Raw genomic sequence first — 20,286 nt, 5'->3', positions numbered from 1 at the left:
GTTTTATGGTTTAGGTGCCCTAAATTGGGATTTTGGGTTTTCTCTACTCTTCCATGAATTGTTTTGAGTAATCTTCTAGGTTTTGACTATTTAATCAACGGAAAAGGGCCAAATATACCCTTGTACTATCGGAAAAGGGTCAAATCTACTCCCCGTTATCTTTGTGGGTCCAAATATACCCCTTCTGTTATACTTTGGCATAGATATACCCCCCATTTTAACGGAGGGACATGTGTCATCATCCTATTGGACTATTTTAAACTAATCATTAATTAATTAAAATTCAACCCATGACCCGATATCCAATTAAAAGACTCATACCCGTGTCCAAAAAATTCAAGACAAGCTTCAATGAGCTTCTTCAATGGTTGCTTCTTTCACTGAAGAAGAAGAAGCAGTGAAATATTTCTCGGTGGAAGATGCAATTCTTAGTGGATATATTTAGGTAAAAATAAAAATAAGTTGCTCTCTGTTAAGAGTATTACCAAGGATTTGAGTAACATTTCTTTATGGGTTGTCCTTTATTGCTAATTAAAGGGAATCCGAGCATGCATATCGTTTTGATGAATTTCTTGAAAGCCAAAAATTACGGCATGTACGATTCGTTCAAGATGATTGTTGAGATGAAGGAGGGAGTTTAGAGTCTTTGAAATTGTTGATGAGAAATTTAGTCATTAGCTTGAGAATTTGTGGTTTACAGATAATGGGAAGGACAAGGAAGGAGGGATTGTGTGTTATAATGTGTTTAGGAATATCAAGAATAAAGAATTGGTAATTTGGGGCACGCATAATCACCATCACGAAGGAGCAGCCACTGAAGAAGCTCATTGAAGCTTGTCTTGAATTTTTTTTGGATACGGGTGTGGGGCTTTTAATTGGATATCGGATCATGGGTTGAATTTTAATTAATTAGTGATTAGTTTAAAATAGACCGATAGGATGATGACACGTGTCTCTTCGTTAAAATGAGGGGTATATCTACACCAAAGTATAACGGCAGAGGTATATTTGGACCCAAAGTATAACGACAAGGGTATATTTGGACCCAAAGTATAATGAGGGGTATATTTGTCCCTTTTCCGATAGTACAGGGGTATATTTGACCCTTTTCCGTTTAATCAATGGGTAACCAATCCTAAGGTTGAATTTCCTATTTGAACTCAAGAACCTTGGCATGAAATTGAGGGTTTTCTATATTTGGGAATTTTGATAATTAACGGAGTTGCAGGAACATTTCGGGTTAGATTTTCATGAAACTTAGAATTTTAACTATTTTAATTGTGGGTAAACATGTTCCTACCATAAAATTTCAATTTTTTCCTCGTGGGCCTGGGGTCACTTTTTAAGGTCGCTTTTTGTTTCAATTTAGAAGTATAGCAGTATGGGTACCCTTAGATTCGTAATCTAACATAGAGTACTTATTTGATAGATTTCGATCGTTCAGAGGCTATACACAAAGGGAAGGCTTTGGCTGATTGTTCGTGGTTCCCGCTCGGCCTTAGACGTAGGTTACGACTTACCCTTGTTAGACTCCGATTAGAGAACCGTATGTAATGGTAGATGTTGATGGGGAAAACATGTTAGGCCTCCGGGTATGGTTGTGGTGATAAATCCACTGGTCCGGTATGGATGTTGTTAAGTGAGCTTGTCTCCATATTTGCTGATAAGTGTGATTGTTGATTCATTCATCTCTATCATTTGATAGCTCACTTGTTACATGGAAAGGAAAGGATAAAATTGTTGAATTGAGTGGTGACTTGCATTCGTGACATGTATTTATTTACTCTATGATTTGAGTTGTTAATGAAATTGATTCTACGCATGTCCTACATTCCTTTTCCATATATGATTAATGTGATGGTAAGAAAAGTGATTGATAGCCTCCGAGGTCATGTCGGAGAGCGTAAAAGAGATAGAGTGCTCGTGATCCGAGGTCTTTACCGGAGCGAGGGCGTGCTCGTGATCCAAAGTCTTTACCGGAGTGAGAGAGTGCTCGTGGCCGAGGTCATTTGCCAGAACGAGGGATTGTACATGGACTTTGCGGGTCCCCCATGGATCATGACTTTGAGGCATAGCCCTTAGCATGTGTGTACGGATATGGATAGTTGGCCAGTGCCTTGCATCGTATGGCATCTAAATTCATTCATCTACTCTTGACTGTCTACCTGGCATTGTATACACTTCATCTGATCTTATCACTACAAAAAAAAAAAAAAAAAACAAAAAAAAAAAGAGGAAATTTGTGGATGTTGAAAGTTGCAATTCGCGAGGGTTTTAGCCTCCGCTAATTGCTTAAGGAGGCTAGAACCCCTGCGAATTGCAACTTTCAGCCTCCACAAATTACCCATTTTTTTGTAGTGTATACTTGAAATGCTTCATGACTGTACCTGATTGCTTTTCTGCTCTACTTGTTGATTTCTTCCTATTTATATGTGTTATCTTATCGTTGTTTGCCTATGATGCCTACGAGTACTAGTGTTGTACTCATACTACTCTTGTTGCACCTTTTTTTTACTACAGAGTTTGAGCCAGGATCTTGTTCGAGACCTCAAGAGTGACCCGAGGCCCTTCTTATCTGAGATTTAGGGTGAGCCACTGGCCAGATTTTGTAGCCCTAGATTTCCTCCATTACTATTTGTCTTTTGATTCATAGACAGACTTTAGTTATGCACTTTTGAGACTTGTATTCTTAGTATTCCGGATGTTGTATTTACGTTAGAGCTCTTGTACTAGTCCGGACCAACTTTTGGGATGGTATTTTGTGTTATTTCCGCACTTATGCTAATATATATATATATATATATATATATATATATATATATATATATATATATATATATATTGACTTGGCATAATTTCTATTTCGTTTCGCATGTATTTCCTTAAAGTGAATGTGTTTAAGGCAAGGGTTCACCCACCAGGGGGATAGTGTGGTGCCCTCATGACCGTGATTTGGGTCGTGACAATGATGTGTATGAGTGCTCTTAATAATGTGAGGTTTTTTATTGTTGAAGAAAACTCGAGCTTGACTCAAAATGAATTCACACCATGTTAAAAGTATTTTTGAATAAATTTAGCGCAATAACTAGTATCGCATCCAAGGTTTTGGCGAGACGAGTATAAAATTGGCAGACAAGTGGCATAGGGCCCGATTTACTACTTTTGCCCCTTTTGCGGTTGTTTATTACCTTTATCCGTAGATTGGAGACACACTACACACATAAAATAAAGCCTATGGGCTTTGATGGCGATAAATACTCAGATGATGAAGATGACACACAGTTAATTTCCAAATAAACTCACGAGTATACGGGTTATGTGGAATTTAATTCGAGAAAGGGATTGTTGAGTGTTCGAACAAAATCTAATATTAATAGTTGAAAAGAAACAAAAGCTACAATTATATTTTGAATTGTTCTTAATGATGTGAGGCTTTAAAAAAAAATGTGCGGACTTGACCTAAAATGAGTAATATCATAGTACATTAAGAGTTCCATTGAGCTGGCTTACCCAACATATAGTAGACGTAACATTGGTTCCAGTAAATATTTGACAGTTTGGAGTTATGCCTTGGTGGGAGAAAGTGAAGTATCACCGCCGATTTTTTTTTATTTTTTTTTTTAATGGAAGAAGGACACATGTAAATGGAAGCTTAAAAGTATATATACGAGGGGATTCCTCATATATTTTCTACAATTCCATGATTATCCACTTTTCTAAAAGGGAAAAAAAAAATGTATACACTAGGCCATTACTTTTTGTAGCCCTAGAAGCATGTTTAAAATAAAATAGCCTTAAAATAGTATTAAAATATCCTTTTTTTCACTTATCCGCTAAAACCTCTGAATAGATAACAGATAAGGGGAAAAAACAAAAATGTCTTTGCTTGATTGATTAGAAGGTATTATTTTCACTACCTGGAAATTCTCAATATACTTATTTCTTTCTTGGGATTGTGTAAATGGTGCCAGCCATCCTGATTAATTCAAATCATAGCTTATGTCTGTTTAAAAGGGACTAAATATCTAGTGTATAAATGACTTCTTGGTATAATTGATGTTTAAAATGGATATACATACTAAATATATGGTGTATAAATCACGTTTTGGTATAAATGATGTGTAAATTGGATAAAAAGACTGTAATGTTTTGTTTATCATAACAGGTGCTTTCTTAGTATATTTGATGTGTAAAATGGATATGAAGACTGAATATCTGGTGTATAAATCACTTTTTTGGTATAATTGATGTGTAAAATGTATATAAAGACTGAATATCTGGTGTAAAAATCACTTTTTAGTCATAATTGATGGGTACAATATAGAGAGTGCAATTTTTTTTTTTACTATAATAGGTGCTTCAAATCCCCTTTTTGTGACAGTCTATACCAGATCCCTTATCAAATGTGCTCTTTGTGCGAGTGAACTATGACTGACAAAAAAATGCTCAAACATTCCTGTTCCTTCGATCAACTGAAGTCGAACACACCTTCACAACTGATATTGGAGTTGCATATTTCGGGTTAACAGTGTAATCCTCAAAATCCGACACAAAATCGTCATCCATAGCATCCAAAGGGATAGGTTTATTCTTATTTCTCTGCATGTCTTTGTACTCTTATGAGAAGCCTTCTTGACCAGAGAAAATCGAACAAAAAAAAATCTGGAGTAAAATTTCATCGATTGAGAAAACGGTGTGAGATGGAGAGATATACATAAAGAGATATATAGGTATCTCTGTTTAAAAGGATAATGATGTAATTAGATTCTGTACGTATCCTAACCGCTAAAAAATTGTGATTAGAATCAAAATCCTACAATTACTCCTAACTATTTGACTGGCTAATAAAAGTTAAAATAATGGATTGATAAAAACAAAGCGAAAGTTTCATAAATACAAGATATATAAGAGCTAAATATATAATATACAACTAATTTAGATAAAACAAATTATGCAACTTAAAGCTAAAAACAAGGAGATTATTGTTATGAATAAAAAGGTAAAAATAAGGAGATGCCCTATATTGGTAATAACATAATTAAATTCATATAAAACACAATAATTGCTTGCCTAAAAAAGCTCCAGCACAATCTACTAGCAAGCTAATTCATAAATTTTAATCCAAAAAAAAAAGTTAATTCATTAACAAGTATATTATTGTATATGTTATATATTTATGTATACAAAATCTTTTGAACAAATATATATATCATTCCATCTATATATTGTATATTGTATACTATATATGTTATTGTAGAGTAGAATTGGTTGGCACGTATAGTAATATATTTATATATGAGCCATCAGGTATATAGTAATATCATATACTATATACACAAAAGGTATCATTATATTATATACTATATATATAATATACAAACTAAAACATACTAATTTCTACTATTATATCCACAAATACTTTGTTACAATTTGTTTAGTTAAATTTTCCAATTTGAATATATCATATGCTTTTTTAGGTATATTTTCATGTACTTTTCTTATACCATATACCATATATTATATCTTTTCACGTACTTTTCTTAATATTAGTATATTCAAATAATTTCTTTTAGTCACAAAAAAATAATTGCATCAGTCATCGAGTGAAAATAAAAAAAGAAGAATAAAGAGGAGGAAATGAAAGAAAAGAAAATCTTTTTAAAACGGTGGATGGAATATGGGATTTGAAGTTGATTTTGTTTTATTTTTTGAAAAATTACATTCTCTCTCATGCCCTTTTCATAGATTTTTGGGTGGGGGGAGGGGGGGGGGGGATGAGAGAGAAAGAGAAAATAAAAAGTAGATATGCATTAACAGTAGTAACTCCAAAAATTAAGTATTAGTAAGAAGTTGTATTTTTGTAATTAAAAAGTTAAAATTTTGAATAAGTTGTATTTATGTAATTTTTAGAAAGTAGTTATAATCTTTTTTAATTACCATTTCAAAAAGTTGTATTTGTGTGACTTATAAGTTTATATTGAGTTTAAATGTTAAATGGGGCTGCCGATTGAGTTAATCGGCGGGCATTCTGTAATTCCTTCTTTTCGGTGGTCTTTAAATTTTCGCCCCTCATGTTTGAAATCTTTAAATTTTACCCTTCGGCTAAAACCCATAGGTTCCGTGTTAGAACCACACAGGTAAAAATTTTAAAAAAATTGCAGAAGCAGCAGTTTAAATTTCGCCATGCTCCCACCTAACATATTGTGTGAAGGAATTACCAAGTTATGCTGACCCTAAGATACTTATGCCTTGTGGCGTACTTGGCATAAGTATGCCGGTCCGGCATAACTTTGATAATTCCTTCTGTTTACGCCGGTCCTAGGCATAAAAGTTTGCCCGTTAAAAGTATGCCCCACCGACATAAATTTGCGTACGAATACTAAAGATTCTGGATCCAAGATACTTTATGCCGTATGGGAAGATTTCTCTGTTATAAGTATGTGTCGGGTCCAAGATAACTTGATAATTCCTTCACAAGTTTAGCGGTCGTGCATAAAGTTTCCCATTAAAAGTAGTACCAAGATAACTTGTGAAGGAATTATCAAAGTTATGCTCTGACCCTAGATACTTGCCAAGTTCTCCCATAAGTGCACCAGTACGGTCCGGCATAAACTTTGTAATTCCTTAACAAGAGTATGCTCGTCCGGGTGACACGTCGAATCCAAACCTTGCCTTGCAATTTTTTTTTTAATTTATTTCGAGCGGGGGTTCGAACTTAGAACCGCGATTTCGCGTGAAAGCTCAAAGTTGTGCGAAGGGCAAAAATTAAAGACCAACAATAAAAAAGTATAATTTAAAGACTATAAATATAGAGGGAAATTTAAAGACACCTAAAAACAAGGGGCAATCCGCGCAAAAAAATGTTAATGAGCACCAATCACATACTAATTGAAATGACACATCTAATGGGCCTGTATGAGCCCACTCAAATCCCGTACAAGCCCCAATCACATACTAATTGAAGTCACACGTCTAATGGCATTTTTTTTTTTGTGCGGATTGTGCTTCAAAGGCATTGGTCTTTAATTTTTGTCACTCAAATTTGTGATCTTTAATTTTTGACCCTCGCCTAATATCCTGAGGTTCTAGGTTCGAACCCCACCTAAGTAAAAAAAAAAAAATCACAGGGTAGAGGTTTGTAGCAAAGTTAGGCCTATTCGAGCAAAAGTTAGGCCTTAAGGCAAATTTTATCCAAAATTAAAAGTTATTCGTAATAAAAAACAAAAAAAAGTAGCTTCTGGGCGTACAGTGTTTTGTAAAATTCGACTAAGTAAAAAAAAAAATTAGTTCGAATGCGCAGTTTTGCCTTCACCTTTGAAACTCTGCCTGAGGTAGCTTTGCGAATCCAAACTCTACCTTGAAATTTTGTTAAAAAAAATAAATAAATTACTGAACGGGGGTTCGAACCAGAAAACCAAGTGATTTTTAGTGAAGGCCAACAATTAAAGACCAGTGCCTTTGAAAACAATCGTGCAAATGACCCTGTAACGGCCCTGTATGAGCCCACTCCAATCCAATACGAAACCCAGAGGATTATTAACACTAAAGCCCAATATATAAAGTGTGCATGATAGGAATATATTGCATTGCAGTGCGTACAAAGGAATCACAGACCGCACTAAATCGATAATCCGAGTAAAAAATTCGACTAGTGATTTGGTTTGACTTGGTTTAATTTTTTAAAGAAAAACCCGACCGCCATTGGTTTGGTTTGGTTTTAACCTAAAAAAGTCAAACCGAACCAAACCAACCCGACATTACATATATAAAATTTCAAAAATATTTTATACACAAAAATGTTTATTTATAATGTAATTTATAAATATTTCTTAAACTTTTTCATAGTTTTTTGTCTTTTAATATATTATTTCAAGTTTCTGATTTAGAATTCTTTCAATAATCCAATAAGATTTATAGCTATATATATGTTAGTAACTCAACAAAAAATCAAATTCATAATAATGCTAAAATAAAAATACTAGGAATGACAAAAAAAAAAAAAACTAATGCTAACAAAAGAAATCAATTCTAAAATAGTGAAAATACATAACTATATGCTATTTTTTCTTTAATATCTAGTCATGTAATTAATACTTATTAGACTTACTTATTTTAGCATGGACTTAGTACTTTTAGAGTATGATCATTTTCTATATACCTTATAAATTGGCTGTATTTATTATAGCATGACTTAATACTTTTAGATTATGATCATTTTATTTTATGCGATTTTCTCATTACTTTTTTGTTGTTGAATATTTTAGTACAATGTCGTCTCTCATCTCACATTTTGTGTTATTTTCTTAAATAATATCTTAATTAGGTAGTTGTATCTTACTAGTACTAAAGAAATATTTGAAGTACAAGTTATATGTTTTGTATGAAGACTTTGCCGAAAAAAATCCGAAAAACCCGAGCAACTCAAAAAACCCGACTTTTGTTGGTTTGGTTTGGTTTATAGATTTAAAACTTGATGCAATTGGTTTGGTTTGATAGTTAAAAAACCCGAACCAACCCGGTCCATGTACACACCTAATATGTATATTGGCTAGCGAATGTAAATATTTTTGCCTGAGCGGTCAGATTTGTAGCTTCGCATTAAAATGTTATCTACTTGTGGTATAATAAGAATATATAGAGAAAAAGTCACTTATAAAACAATTACACATAACTCCCTATAAAAAATATCCGTTGATATACCAAAAAGATGTAAATAAAGTGTTATGACCAATTAAACTACACCATAGAAAATTATGTCTTTTAAGCAAAGAACTCACACTCAAATACATCAAAATGTGAAAAGCCAATTCAAATTGACGTTTATTAATTTGTCTTCAACGAAATGGATTTAAATTTTAATATAATTCACAAATCACAAGTACATTTGCTAACTCTTTGGAGAAGAAAGAGTTACAAATTGGAGTTCCCCTGCAATGGCACTTTGATTTTCTTCACCTTGTTTATGAATAATATCACAGTTTTCATGCTTCCAGCATCTGAAACATAAACACGGAAAATGATGAAAATCTGGACAACTATTTTGCACAATCTGACTAAGATAAACTACAATAACATGTAATTGTCTATAGTTATCTTAATTTGGTAACATAAAATTAAATGGAGAAAGTGTTAGTATCGAATTTCAATATCAATATTTGTAGTTTACATAACTTTCAAACTTATTAATAGTAGTAAAGAAAGTGAATGATTTTGCAAAATGTCACCTACATATATAGCAGTCGGTGCTTTCAAGTAAAAGAATTATATATTAACAGGAGATATAAAATGCTTAATTCAGATAAATATTTATAGGACAATTTTAGATTTACTTTCAAGCTTGGGGAACCATTTATATTATTTTTTAATTTCTTCCATGTAGGAGTTTTTTATGAAGGAATTTGTTGGTATAAATAATAAAAGCTTACTAAGTCATTTCTATAATATGGATGATTATCCAAGTAATTAACTCTTAATTTCTTTTTGTTTCCAGGAATTTAATGAATTACCTAGGTTTGGTACTTTGTGGCCCTCTGGGTGATGAATCACAACAGGATTCACGAAGCACTTCACAAGTTCTTCTTCATTTGGCTTTTGGATTTCCTTCTCACCTATTTAACACATACCAGAACAAAGAAGGATATCTTTTAAATTAGAAACGAGTTAATTACTTAAATGATCATTAATGTTACAAAACTAATATAAAAGTCCCTTCAATTTTATTTTTTAAAATAAAATAGCCGAACATAATCTAACTTTCCTACAAAATCGTATCAAATGGGAAAATCAACTTTTCATTATCGAAACCTACTAAATTTTGACAAATTTCAAATGGATATCCAACTTACAAACTGTTGTAAAATATTCTTCATTCCTTAAATAAACTCCGTGTCAAGTTAGTAATATTTACTCGATATATGTATATATTTTTTTCACCAAATAATATTTGTTTCTTAGTAAATTTTTTGCTATTTAATTTGTTGGAGTGGCAGAACACCCAAATTGTTAGAGTTTGACTTGATTTACTTATCTTATTTGGATTTTTCTTTTTATTGAAGGAGAGACACCACAATTAATAATATTTACTCGATATATGTATATAGTTTCCGCATGACACCAGGTTGTTTCAATCCCAACTCAAATAACAAGGAGATATGGAGTTGACAGAGGCAACTCCGGGATTGAACCTTTTGAGTTCGAGTTCGAGATCCTACCACAACATATTTGATTTACTGAGCTTCAAACTTTTTTTCTTTTTACTTGCTTAGCGATTTTTTAATACCTATATTAGGATGTGAACCACAACTATTAAATTCAGATGAATTCATATGTTACATGCTACCTCCCCCACTGACGGAGCAAAAAAAGGAAAATGTGATGGCCAATTATTAGTTAATGGAATAATGGCCATGGAAAGTACCTATGAAGCGCAGAGATGGACACTCAATTGGAGATGAAAATGCATTAGCAGCAAGACTTGGGCATCCAAATTGAATCCCTCCAAATTTAGCCCCTGATATTATGATCACAAATTTTATTTTTGGGACTTTAGTCAGAGCCACTCTTTCCCTTTGCATTCCAGGCATTGATGCAGTTAAAATTGCTCCCTAAACAGAGGACAAAAACTACATAAAGTAATTATAGAATGAATATTTTGATTAATTAATCTAAGAATCCAAAAAGGGAATAGTAATATACAGTTACCTGAGAGAAACCTAGAACACCATCAAATGGTCCATACTTCTCCATGTTAGCTTCTACATATTGAACACATTCTTCAAATTTGTAAAAAATTTTGAAGTCCTACAAGATATCTTGTAATACCAAACCAGTGGAAGATTTAGAATTAAAATATTCACCATCACAAACTCAATGAATTAATTAGAATTTTCATCTTTTACACAAGAAATGCAAATTCATGCATAATATCCCCCTTCAATGCAGGAAGTGTCTTTTTACATACATATTTATCACTAGAACGTGGTAAAGTAACAAATATTTTCACTTTAATTTTTAACTGCTAAGGTTAACTTCACTGAATTGTCATAAACACCCGATGGCAATAAGTATATACCCTATGCAAGTGCTTCATTTTGGGAAGTTAGATTTGGGATTCGAGCTCCAACCTTGGCATATGATTTTAAGATATTTGAACTTCAGTAGCAAATAATAATAAAAGTTGTATGATTTCTAATCAATCTCTGGAGCAAGAATGTCCTAAACTATTAAGCCACAGCTCTGTTTCATATTTTAACAATTGTTATCAATAAATGTAAAAAAAAAAGAAGTCAAAACACGTTGAGATGCTTCTATAGTGTTTTATTAATATGATGTGAATAATCTTTCTTTTAATATGACACTTTTCAATGAAGAAGTTTACCTAATATATATCGATATCGCTTGCCAAAAGTTCTGGCTACGCCACTATCTCACAGAATTAGTGGTCTATGGTCTATGGTCCCTAAACAAAGTGCTTACAATCACCCTTCATGAGCATGGACATCCAATAGAAAGTATCTCTAGTAAGAAAATTGAATTAGCGACGGACAGATTTTATAGCTAAACAATAAAATCCCTCGCTAATTTTATTTAGCAATAGAATAGCGTCGAATTTAGCGAGAGATTAGCAACGAAGTTTACACCTAATTTTAGTTTTATTCTAGTGTATCAATAAAGGAGAGGAATAGTTGAGAGAGAACCTTATCAGCTTGGAACCATTCATAGTAAGGTGGATGAAAAATGCCATGAACATCCACTTTTTCTTGAAGTAAAAAAGGTCCATTCAAGAACACCAGATCTAGCTCTTCAAGAACAGTTTCTGGCCAACCAAGAACCAATTCTTTCTTCAATATTTCAGCACTGCTTCCATGGCCATGGAGGCAGAGAACTCTGGGCTTCTTCTCATATTGGTAATTTTCCATATAACTATAGCTCTCTTGTTTTGTTAGTCAAGTTATTTTTCTTTGGAGCTGATTGTCTTGAGAGCAACTGTTCATCATGTATTTATTACTCCTTTCGTTCCGGTTTACGTGGCAGTATTTTCTTTTTAATCCTTCAAAAAGATAATAGCTTTCTAAATTTAAAAATAATTTTATTTTTTCATTTTATTCTGAGGATGTGTTTGGTACGAAGGAAATGTTTCTCATAAACAATGTTCTCCTCAAAAATATTTTTCTGAATAATAAGTGATTTTTCTTGCATGAGAAAGCAAAATAACATTGTGGATTTATATATAATCTAGGAAAATACTACAAGCAAAGGCGGAGCCAAGATTTGAGGTTTGTTGGTTCGAAATTTTAAGCCAGGACAACAACATCAAGCTAATGTATAATAGCCGCCAAACGAACAAGTGCAGGTGGACGTACGACTCCTTTTTTTTTCAAACTTCGGTTTGGTTCTTCGATTTTCGGATATTCGAATGTGTGTACCAACACCAAACCGAATTAGTTTTGTTCGGTTCGTTTTTCTAATGTAGTTTTTTCGGTGTCAGCCTGATTAATGAGCTATTTTTCTACTAGTAAAATTAGCTACTTTTTAAATTAAAAATGGGTTGATTAAAATGAGCTACTTTTTAAATTAAAATAGGGTTGATTATCAACTTTATGTTTTGTTTTATAAAATAGTCTAAAAAAAGAATCTACATTATAGAAAAAAGAAAATAACTTACGTACTGATGCACCTCCCCACCCACAGCTCATAGAGAACAAAGGGTTTTTGCTTGCCACTTTCACACCTCTGAGCCAACCACTATATTTGTAGTGGGTTCGCACGTAGTATATAAATATTAATTCATTGGATTTTCTACTACTAATACAGGATTTATACAAAAATTGCTGGGTTCGTCCGAACCCCCATGTTGCACTATAGCTCCGCCTCTGACTACAAGGGTGGATGGGGTGGAGAGTCTGGGTCGGGGGTGGCGGCGTGGTCAAGGAGTGGGGCTTGGGGGTGTTTTGGGGGTGGGGAGAAGACAATGCGTTTGAAATGTCACTTATGAAACTTATTTTTTCTACTTCTTACGAGAAAAGACATTTTCCTTATTTAAAAAAAAAAATTGTTTTTCTAGATAAAATGTTTTTCAAAATATTTTGGCTAACCAAAAATGGAATTAGAAAACATTTTCCTCCTTACCAATCACATCCTTAATGAGAAACTTTTATGGCCACACAAATGTTATGGAATGCTTAAAATCATAAGTTTCAAAAGTTTTCATTTTTTTCTTAAATTTCGTGTTCAATCAAACTATGTGACAATAAATTGGAGGGGAGTATACATTAACTTGTGTAGCTTGCAGATATCCATTATTTTCCCAACAGCCTGCTTTAATTAGTGAGTGAGTTTAATGGAGTTGGGTCTTGATCATAATTAATCTGTACGATCCTTCTGGCCGGGACCATACCATTATTGTATTTATTAGGGGAATAAAAGAGGTCTTTCTGCTTGCTGGAAGGTAGTTGCGAGTTAGCTGCTCTTTCAGTTATTCTTTTTTTTTTTTTTGGTAATTAACTTAGCTTTATTAATTGCCAAAAGTGATCATTACAATACCACAGCTAGACATAACACATTGCCTCAAGTCTAAAAAAAGCACCTAACCATATCCCGCTAAGATGGGGAATACTAGCGCAGACCTCCAATATCATAGAAGGTGCAAACTATTGAGGTCTTAGCAGGAGAACACAGAGACTATAGGATCCTATCTAGTAGCTAGAAGATGTACTGTCTTAGGAGTTGCTGAATAGCAGGTGGTGCCCTGATGTTACGAGTAACTGCCACTTCCTTTGCTACTACTTCCACAGATCTGCTCACTTGCTCAAATTGTCTTTGATTTCTCTCTATCCATATGGCATGGACACCCTCTGTATAAACCATTTTCACCACTTGCGCAGCTTGAGATTTCCCCTTGCTACTTTTGATTATCCACTGCAGTCTGCAGGTGAGTGTTCCAGTTTACAGGTCCTGGATGATCTTTCTGTATCCAACCAAATAGTCTAGTCCACATGGAGCATGCAAAGGGGCACATCACAAACAAATGATCTCTAGTTTCCAGGAATGCATCGCAGAATATGCATTTAGGTTCAATGTCCATATCCCATGCAATCAGTCTCTCTTTTGTAAGGAGTCTATCTTGAATATGGAGCCACAACGTGAAAATAGCTTTAGGCCTTGCTACATTCCTGAACATCATGCATTTCCATGGCACTCTCACATTATATTCCAAAAGCTGTAGATATATTTGTCTTACTATACTCTTGCCAACTTGAAGTGGTTGCTGTAGTTCATTCCAAGTAGTTTGTGTACCAAGATCTTTCTTATCATCCAGCTTGCCTGCTTAGGCATGGTAAAATTTTCCAGCTGTTGATTTTTTAAGTAGTACATATGCACCCATTTAATCCACATTTTATCCGTTTGTGGGCCTTAAAGTCCTGAACTTTTAAGGAGAGCGACTTTGTTCCACACGTGTAAATTAATCGTTCAAGCCTCCTACACATTTGGGGGTACAAAGTCTGTCCCATGCCACTAAGGCCTTTTTCGTAATAGTATTCATCCCTGACCACACATAACTCCTACAGTGAGCCTCAATAGCTTTCATTACCTTAGAGGGGATTTGAAAGAGTTGTGCCTTAAAGCCTCGAATACCAAATAAAACTGACTGCACAAGCTGAATTCTGCCTGCATATGAGAGTTGCTTTGTAGTCCAAGAAGATATTCTAGCAACCATTTTAGTAATGAGTGGCTGCCATTGTGATATGGACATCTTCTTGGTGGATAAAGGGATTCCCAGGTACCTGAATAGCATTTCTCCTTGCCCAAATCCCAACTGTTGGAGTATTTTCTCTCTTATATCTTACTGCACACCTCCAAAATAGACAGAACTCTTTTCCATATTACCTTGCAGACCAGAGGAAGTAGAAAACATTTCAAATACTTGGTTTAAAGCCGCAATTGACTCTAGATCACCCTTAGCAAATAGTAACAGATCGTCAGCAAAACTAAGGTGAGTTATAACTAGTTTTGCACATCTGGGGTGGTTTTTGAAGCCTGAGTGATTTTTCAATGAGTTCAATCCCCTACTTAGGTATCCCATGGCAATGGCAAACAGAAAAGGGGATATGGGGTCCCCTTGTCGAAGCCTCTTTGCAGCATCAAAAGCAGGGGTAGGCTCACCATTGATAATGATTGAGTAGTTAACTGTCTTTACACACTCCAAAGTCCACCTCATGAACTTCTGAGGAAACCCAAGTCCCTCCATAACTTGTTCAAGATATATCCATTCCACTGAGTCATAGGCCTTCTTTAGGTCAATCTTAATCATACACCTAGGGGAGGTGTTTTTTCTAGTATACCCCTTGACCAGTTCATGGTCTAGGATCACATTATCAGCAATCTGTCTGCCTGGAATGAATCCTACCTGAGTATTGCATATAATTGAGGATATGACTTTTTGTAATCTGGTAGCTAGCAGCTTTGAGATAATCTTGTACGGAGCGTACGAGCGAGCAACCGCCGAATTCTTTCACATACTCGGACACTCGAGCCTTTTGGTATAAGTGTTATAGCAGTGCAATTTATAGCTCTGTACAGTTTTCTTGTCTCAAAAAACTCCTTAACCGCTTGGATGATGTCTCCTTTAACAAACTCCCAAGCCCTCTTAAAGAAACAGCCATTATATCCATCCACCCCAGGAGATTTGTCCTCACCGATAGATCAAAGGCTTTCTTTGATTTCAAGTTCTGTGATTTCTGCACATAGTAGCATTTTCTAATCATGATTCAGTTGGGGACCTTGTTGCAAAATAGTTCTGTTCACTACTGGCAATGTATCTGCAGCTGAGCCCATTAGCCTTTTGTAAAAGTTGATAATTTCTTCTTGAATAGCAGCAGGTGTGGTTAGCTTAGTACCACTCAGTGATTGAAGCTCCCATATATGTTTCTTAGTGGCCCTTTCCTTTACCACAGCTGTAAAGTATTTCGTATTTTGATCCCCTAATTTCATCCATTGTATCCTTGATTTCTGCCTCATTGCACTCTCCTCCATAAGTAGCCATTTCTCTAATTGTTGGATGAGGTTTTGCTCCTGAGTTTGCATCTGGTCTGAATACTGAATCCTCATTGCTTCCTGCACAGCTTTGAGTTCATATCTTGCTTTCTCTATTTTGTGAGTAATTCCCTTAAATTCAGCAGCATTTAGTTCCTTGAACCCTGTTCTGAGATTTTTCAGTTTCAGCCATATATTCTTCATAGTCTCACCACTGAACTGAGTGTGCCATCCATTAGTGACAATAGTATTGAACTTTTCATGTTCAGCCCATACATTAAAGAACCTAAAAGGGGTTTTAGGTGCCCAGTTAGATGTCTTTATAGTGATGAGCATAGGATTATGATCAGAGAACAATGGCATGTCATATTCAGTGTGTATGTGGCCCCATTGTAGCATCCATAAGTCATTTCCCAATGTTCTATCTAGTCGACTACATACTCTGTCTACCCCTTGTTGCTTGTTAGTCCATGTGTAATAGTCTCCTTTCCAAGGCAGTTCATTCAGCAGTAAATGATGCACACTCTCATTAAAATCTTTAAGCGCATTTGAAGTTAGGGGATTGCCAAATAATCTATCTTGGGGGTATAGCATGGCATTGAAGTCACCACTAACTATCCAAGGGATATGGATACCTTGGCCAAGTCCATTTAGACTGCTCCAGAGTGTCCTTCTTTGTTCCAGTGAATTATATCCATACACCAGTGTAAACACAGCTTCAAAAGCTGAGTGTCTGTCTGTCACCTTTGCATGAATAAGTTGTGCCTTAACCTTGAGTATATCCACCACAAACATAGTAGTATCCCATACTAGCCAGAGTCTCCCATTATGGGCTTGTTGATAATTACATTGTATCCCCCATCCTTGCAGAATGGCACTACTCACCGTTTTACTTTATTTTCCTTAACTCTTGTTTCAATGAATCGACTAATTTGATGTTTCTTTTCCTCATGTAAACCACTAATTCTCTTTGTTTATATCTCTTATTTATCCCCCTAACATTCCACACTAGCCAAGTCATGGAGAAATAATTTGGTTCCCACTTCTCAATGGGTTAGTTAGTATCCTCACCTGACCCCCTTTCCCTTCACCTTTCCTTGGCTTGGTTGTTGCTGCTGATAATTCAGGAAACTCCTCTGGGCAGGTGAGCACAGGACTTGTCATATTTCTTCCATTCCCCTGGTCAATTCGTACTGTAGTCTGATCACTTGATGACTCAATTGGCATCTGTTGAATTGGTGCAGGTTGTAAAGGAGGTTGTTGCTCCTGCTGGGTCTGTTTGTTCACTTGTATCTCATTCAAGGTTTGGTGCTGTGCATTTTCCACCATTAACTGTTATTAAGGAGTAGGCTGGACGGATGCTCCACTCAGTTGTCTCTCAGGTTAAGGGTTGGTCTTTGCTTGCTCCTACCTCTGGTCCTTGCCTATCAATTTCTCCATCCTTAGCTTTCCACATTTGAGCAAATCTATTTTGTACTGGCACCTTTGTTTGCTCAGGTGCCTTAGGCCTAGCCGTGGGGTTGCCCGGCAAAGATTTGGTTGTTGCATTCTTTTGTTCTTCTTCTTCGAGGTTGCTCATAATGCTGAGGGTTATCTTCTTTGTTTAGGTCTGCATACATGGCCAATTTGGTGACAGGCTTCACAATATTCCGGCTTCCAGTCGTACTCTATAACTTGTTCAAGTTCTCTTCCATTTGTATCATAAATGGTGACTGCATCAGGTAGTGGCTTAGTAACATTTGCTTGGATCAACATTCTAGCATATGATACTCTGGTCTATTTAGTTGTACATTCGTCTGCATACAGAGGAATCCCAATGGCACTAGCCAATCTACTCAACGCAGGGCAACTCCAAAAACTCATTGGCAGCTTAGGGAATGTAACCCACAATGGTATCTCTGTCAAGAACTCATCATTGAGGTCAAAATCTGGGGTCCAGGGCTTGATAATCAGAGGTTTATTATTAATAGAATATGGCCCTGAGTATAGGATTTCATTCATCTCATCTTTTGATTGAAACCGAACAATGTAATATCCACCATCATGGTAATAGACCGCTGGTTCACTCACTAATGCCCATGTTTGCCCTATGAATCTCTTCATAAAATTGTATCCTGGAGTTTTCCCTACCATATACACGATTAATGCCCTACTTCATTTTTCAATTTGTTGTTCAATTTCAGCTTGCACCATCTTAACCACAACTTTGCCATTTACAATTTCAGGTGGGATAAAAGATAACGCCATACCATTTTTCGCACTACGATTGCCAGCAAATAGATTCGTCCATCCTCTTTGTGGGGGTGGTTGCTCCTGCTCTGGTACAGCCACTTCTTGCTCAGTTGTCACAGGAGTTAGGTTTGTTGCGATTGGGGTTATCTCTGTCCTAGTCGGTACTGTAGCTTGTGGGGTCACCGTACCCATTTCTAGGGTTCGTGCAGTCCCCTTGGAGGAACTAGCTGCCGAACTCCCTTCAATCATTACTGGCGTCTTCTCCGATTGCCCCTTTTTACTTGTTGAATTTTGGTCCATTGCCGAGGTAGCAGTTACCACCTGCTTCCCTCGATTCTGGTTCACCGCTTGTGTTATTGGCTCAGCAGACCTACCAAACGCCGTGAGAGGCTCTTTCCTTGGTCGTCCTCTCCCTCGTCCCCGCCCTTTGGCCATGGCCGATCTTGGAGGCGCAGGTTATGCTAACATGCGCCCAGAGCGAAGAGAGAGAAAACTTATCAAAATTCTCATTTAAACATTTCAACAGACGATTTAGACCTCACCTGCTGGGATTATACTATGTATGTTGTTGTTTAAGTTGTTCTTTTGTTTGCCAATAGTATTATTTACAGTGTTACAAAAAAAAAAAAAAAAAAAAAAAAAAAGAGTCTTTGTCACCATCAAAGGATGTGGTCTAGCGGGTGGGGCTGCTCCTCTCTTAATCAGAGATTTCGGGTTCGAGCCCTGGGTATAGAAAATTTTTTGGTAGGGAGTGCTGCCCCCCGAATAGAGTCCTACGCGGCGCGAATCCGAATATAATCAGGCTTTAATGAGGGTACTGGACATTGGGTGAGAAACCAAAAAAAAAAAAAAAAAAATTGTCGCTGTCGAAATGAAATTTTACCCCTTCTCAGGACGAGGATGGATAGTCCACCTGGAAATGCTGCGCTATACTACTAAAAAAAAAAAAAAGGAATTTTCGAAATGTTACCAACGAGTTAAATTTTAAAGAACTTTTGACCGGTTGTTCGTAAAACCATTTTTTATACGAAAAATACGCTAATTTCTGATGGATCGTGAAAATTATTTTGTATGACTTTCCATCAGAAAGAGATTTTCAACAGAACGTTTGTAGGGAAAAATGCATAATGTAATTTTTTGACCAATAAAAATGCCATATACGTCCACTTTGTCTTGTTGCGAAGTAAGATATATGGTCCATACAAAAACACCGAGTTTAGCTTCTTAGGTACTCCCTCTGTCTCAAATTATCTGTCATGAATACTAAAAATAGTTATCTCAATTATTTGTCATTTTAGAAGTTCAAGACATAATTAATTAATTTTTCTCTATTTTATCCATAGTAAAATTTTGTCATTCATAGAGATTACACGTAAATAAAATAGTCATTTAATGAAGAGAGATTATAATTTAGACATATAAGAGCAAAGTAGGTCAAATACCCTTGGTAATTAATACTCGCTGCAGATAAAAAAGAATGTCCACTTAGCCTGTTTTTCTTGGGTGAAAAAGAGTGTCCACTTATCAAATCGAGAAAGAATTAACCTTATTTTTTCAGATTTGCCCCTATTGAGTGCTATGTGATCAAATCCCAATACCTATTTAATTAGGGACAATTTAGTCAAATTACCTATTTATTTTTCTAGGAGTTAGTATTTTCTTAAGGATTTGCAAATAACTAAGTGGACACTCTTTTTGATCCGGAGAAAATATTTCTTAAGCGGCGTGTAAAATAAAAAAACTACTCCTACATTTAATATTTCAGCACTAATTCGGATGGTTATGAGCCGGTTCGGACATCAATACTTTTTCTTTTAAAAAATTATTATTAAAATATTATTTGGTTATATATTAAACTAACTATTTGGTTAATTTTTTCAAACTCTAATCAGTTAATCAAGTGAGTTCTTTTTCAGTCACGAAATATCTAATCTTTTTTGGGTGAAAATCATTTACACCTCCAAATATGTGTTAAAAATCAAACTCCCCCCTCAACTTTGAAGAATAGACATTCTCCCACTT

General features: G+C 35.3%; 1 protein-coding gene across 2 annotated transcripts; it reads right to left on the bottom strand.

The window, feature by feature from the left end:
- Window positions 1–8,676: 8,676 nt before the first annotated feature.
- On the bottom strand, window positions 8,677–12,012 carry LOC132068489 (esterase FUS5-like). Of its 2 annotated transcripts, XM_059462091.1 has the most exons (5): window positions 11,697–12,007; window positions 10,702–10,800; window positions 10,418–10,604; window positions 9,507–9,608; window positions 8,677–8,996 (listed from the first exon to the last, which is right to left on the bottom strand). In XM_059462091.1, the coding sequence occupies exons 1-5, from the start codon at window positions 11,916–11,918 to the stop codon at window positions 8,911–8,913; spliced, it is 696 nt and encodes a 231-aa protein (XP_059318074.1). In that variant the 5' UTR covers window positions 11,919–12,007; the 3' UTR covers window positions 8,677–8,910. The 2 variants fall into 2 exon arrangements, with proteins under 2 accessions (XP_059318074.1, XP_059318076.1); XM_059462093.1 differs by lacking the exon at window positions 9,507–9,608 and having other exon boundaries at window positions 11,697–12,012.
- Window positions 12,013–20,286: the final 8,274 nt, after the last annotated feature.

Source organism: Lycium ferocissimum, chromosome 8, assembly GCF_029784015.1.
Source record: "Lycium ferocissimum isolate CSIRO_LF1 chromosome 8, AGI_CSIRO_Lferr_CH_V1, whole genome shotgun sequence".
Lineage (NCBI taxonomy): Eukaryota > Viridiplantae > Streptophyta > Magnoliopsida > Solanales > Solanaceae > Lycium > Lycium ferocissimum.
The sequence above is the reverse complement of the archived record's forward strand: the minus strand, read 5'-3'. Positions and strand labels throughout refer to the sequence as shown.

Coding starts and splice junctions, on each gene's coding strand:
- LOC132068489 (XM_059462091.1), bottom strand. CDS start 11,918: ATGGAAAATTACCAATATGAGAAGAAGCCCAGAGTTCTCTGCCTCCAT. Junction 10,605..10,701: donor GTGTTCTAGGTTTCTCTCAG/GTAACTGTATAT, acceptor TCCTCTGTTTAG/GGAGCAATTTTAACTGCATC. Junction 8,997..9,506: donor CCACAAAGTACCAAACCTAG/GTAATTCATTAA, acceptor TTTATGTTTCAG/ATGCTGGAAGCATGAAAACT.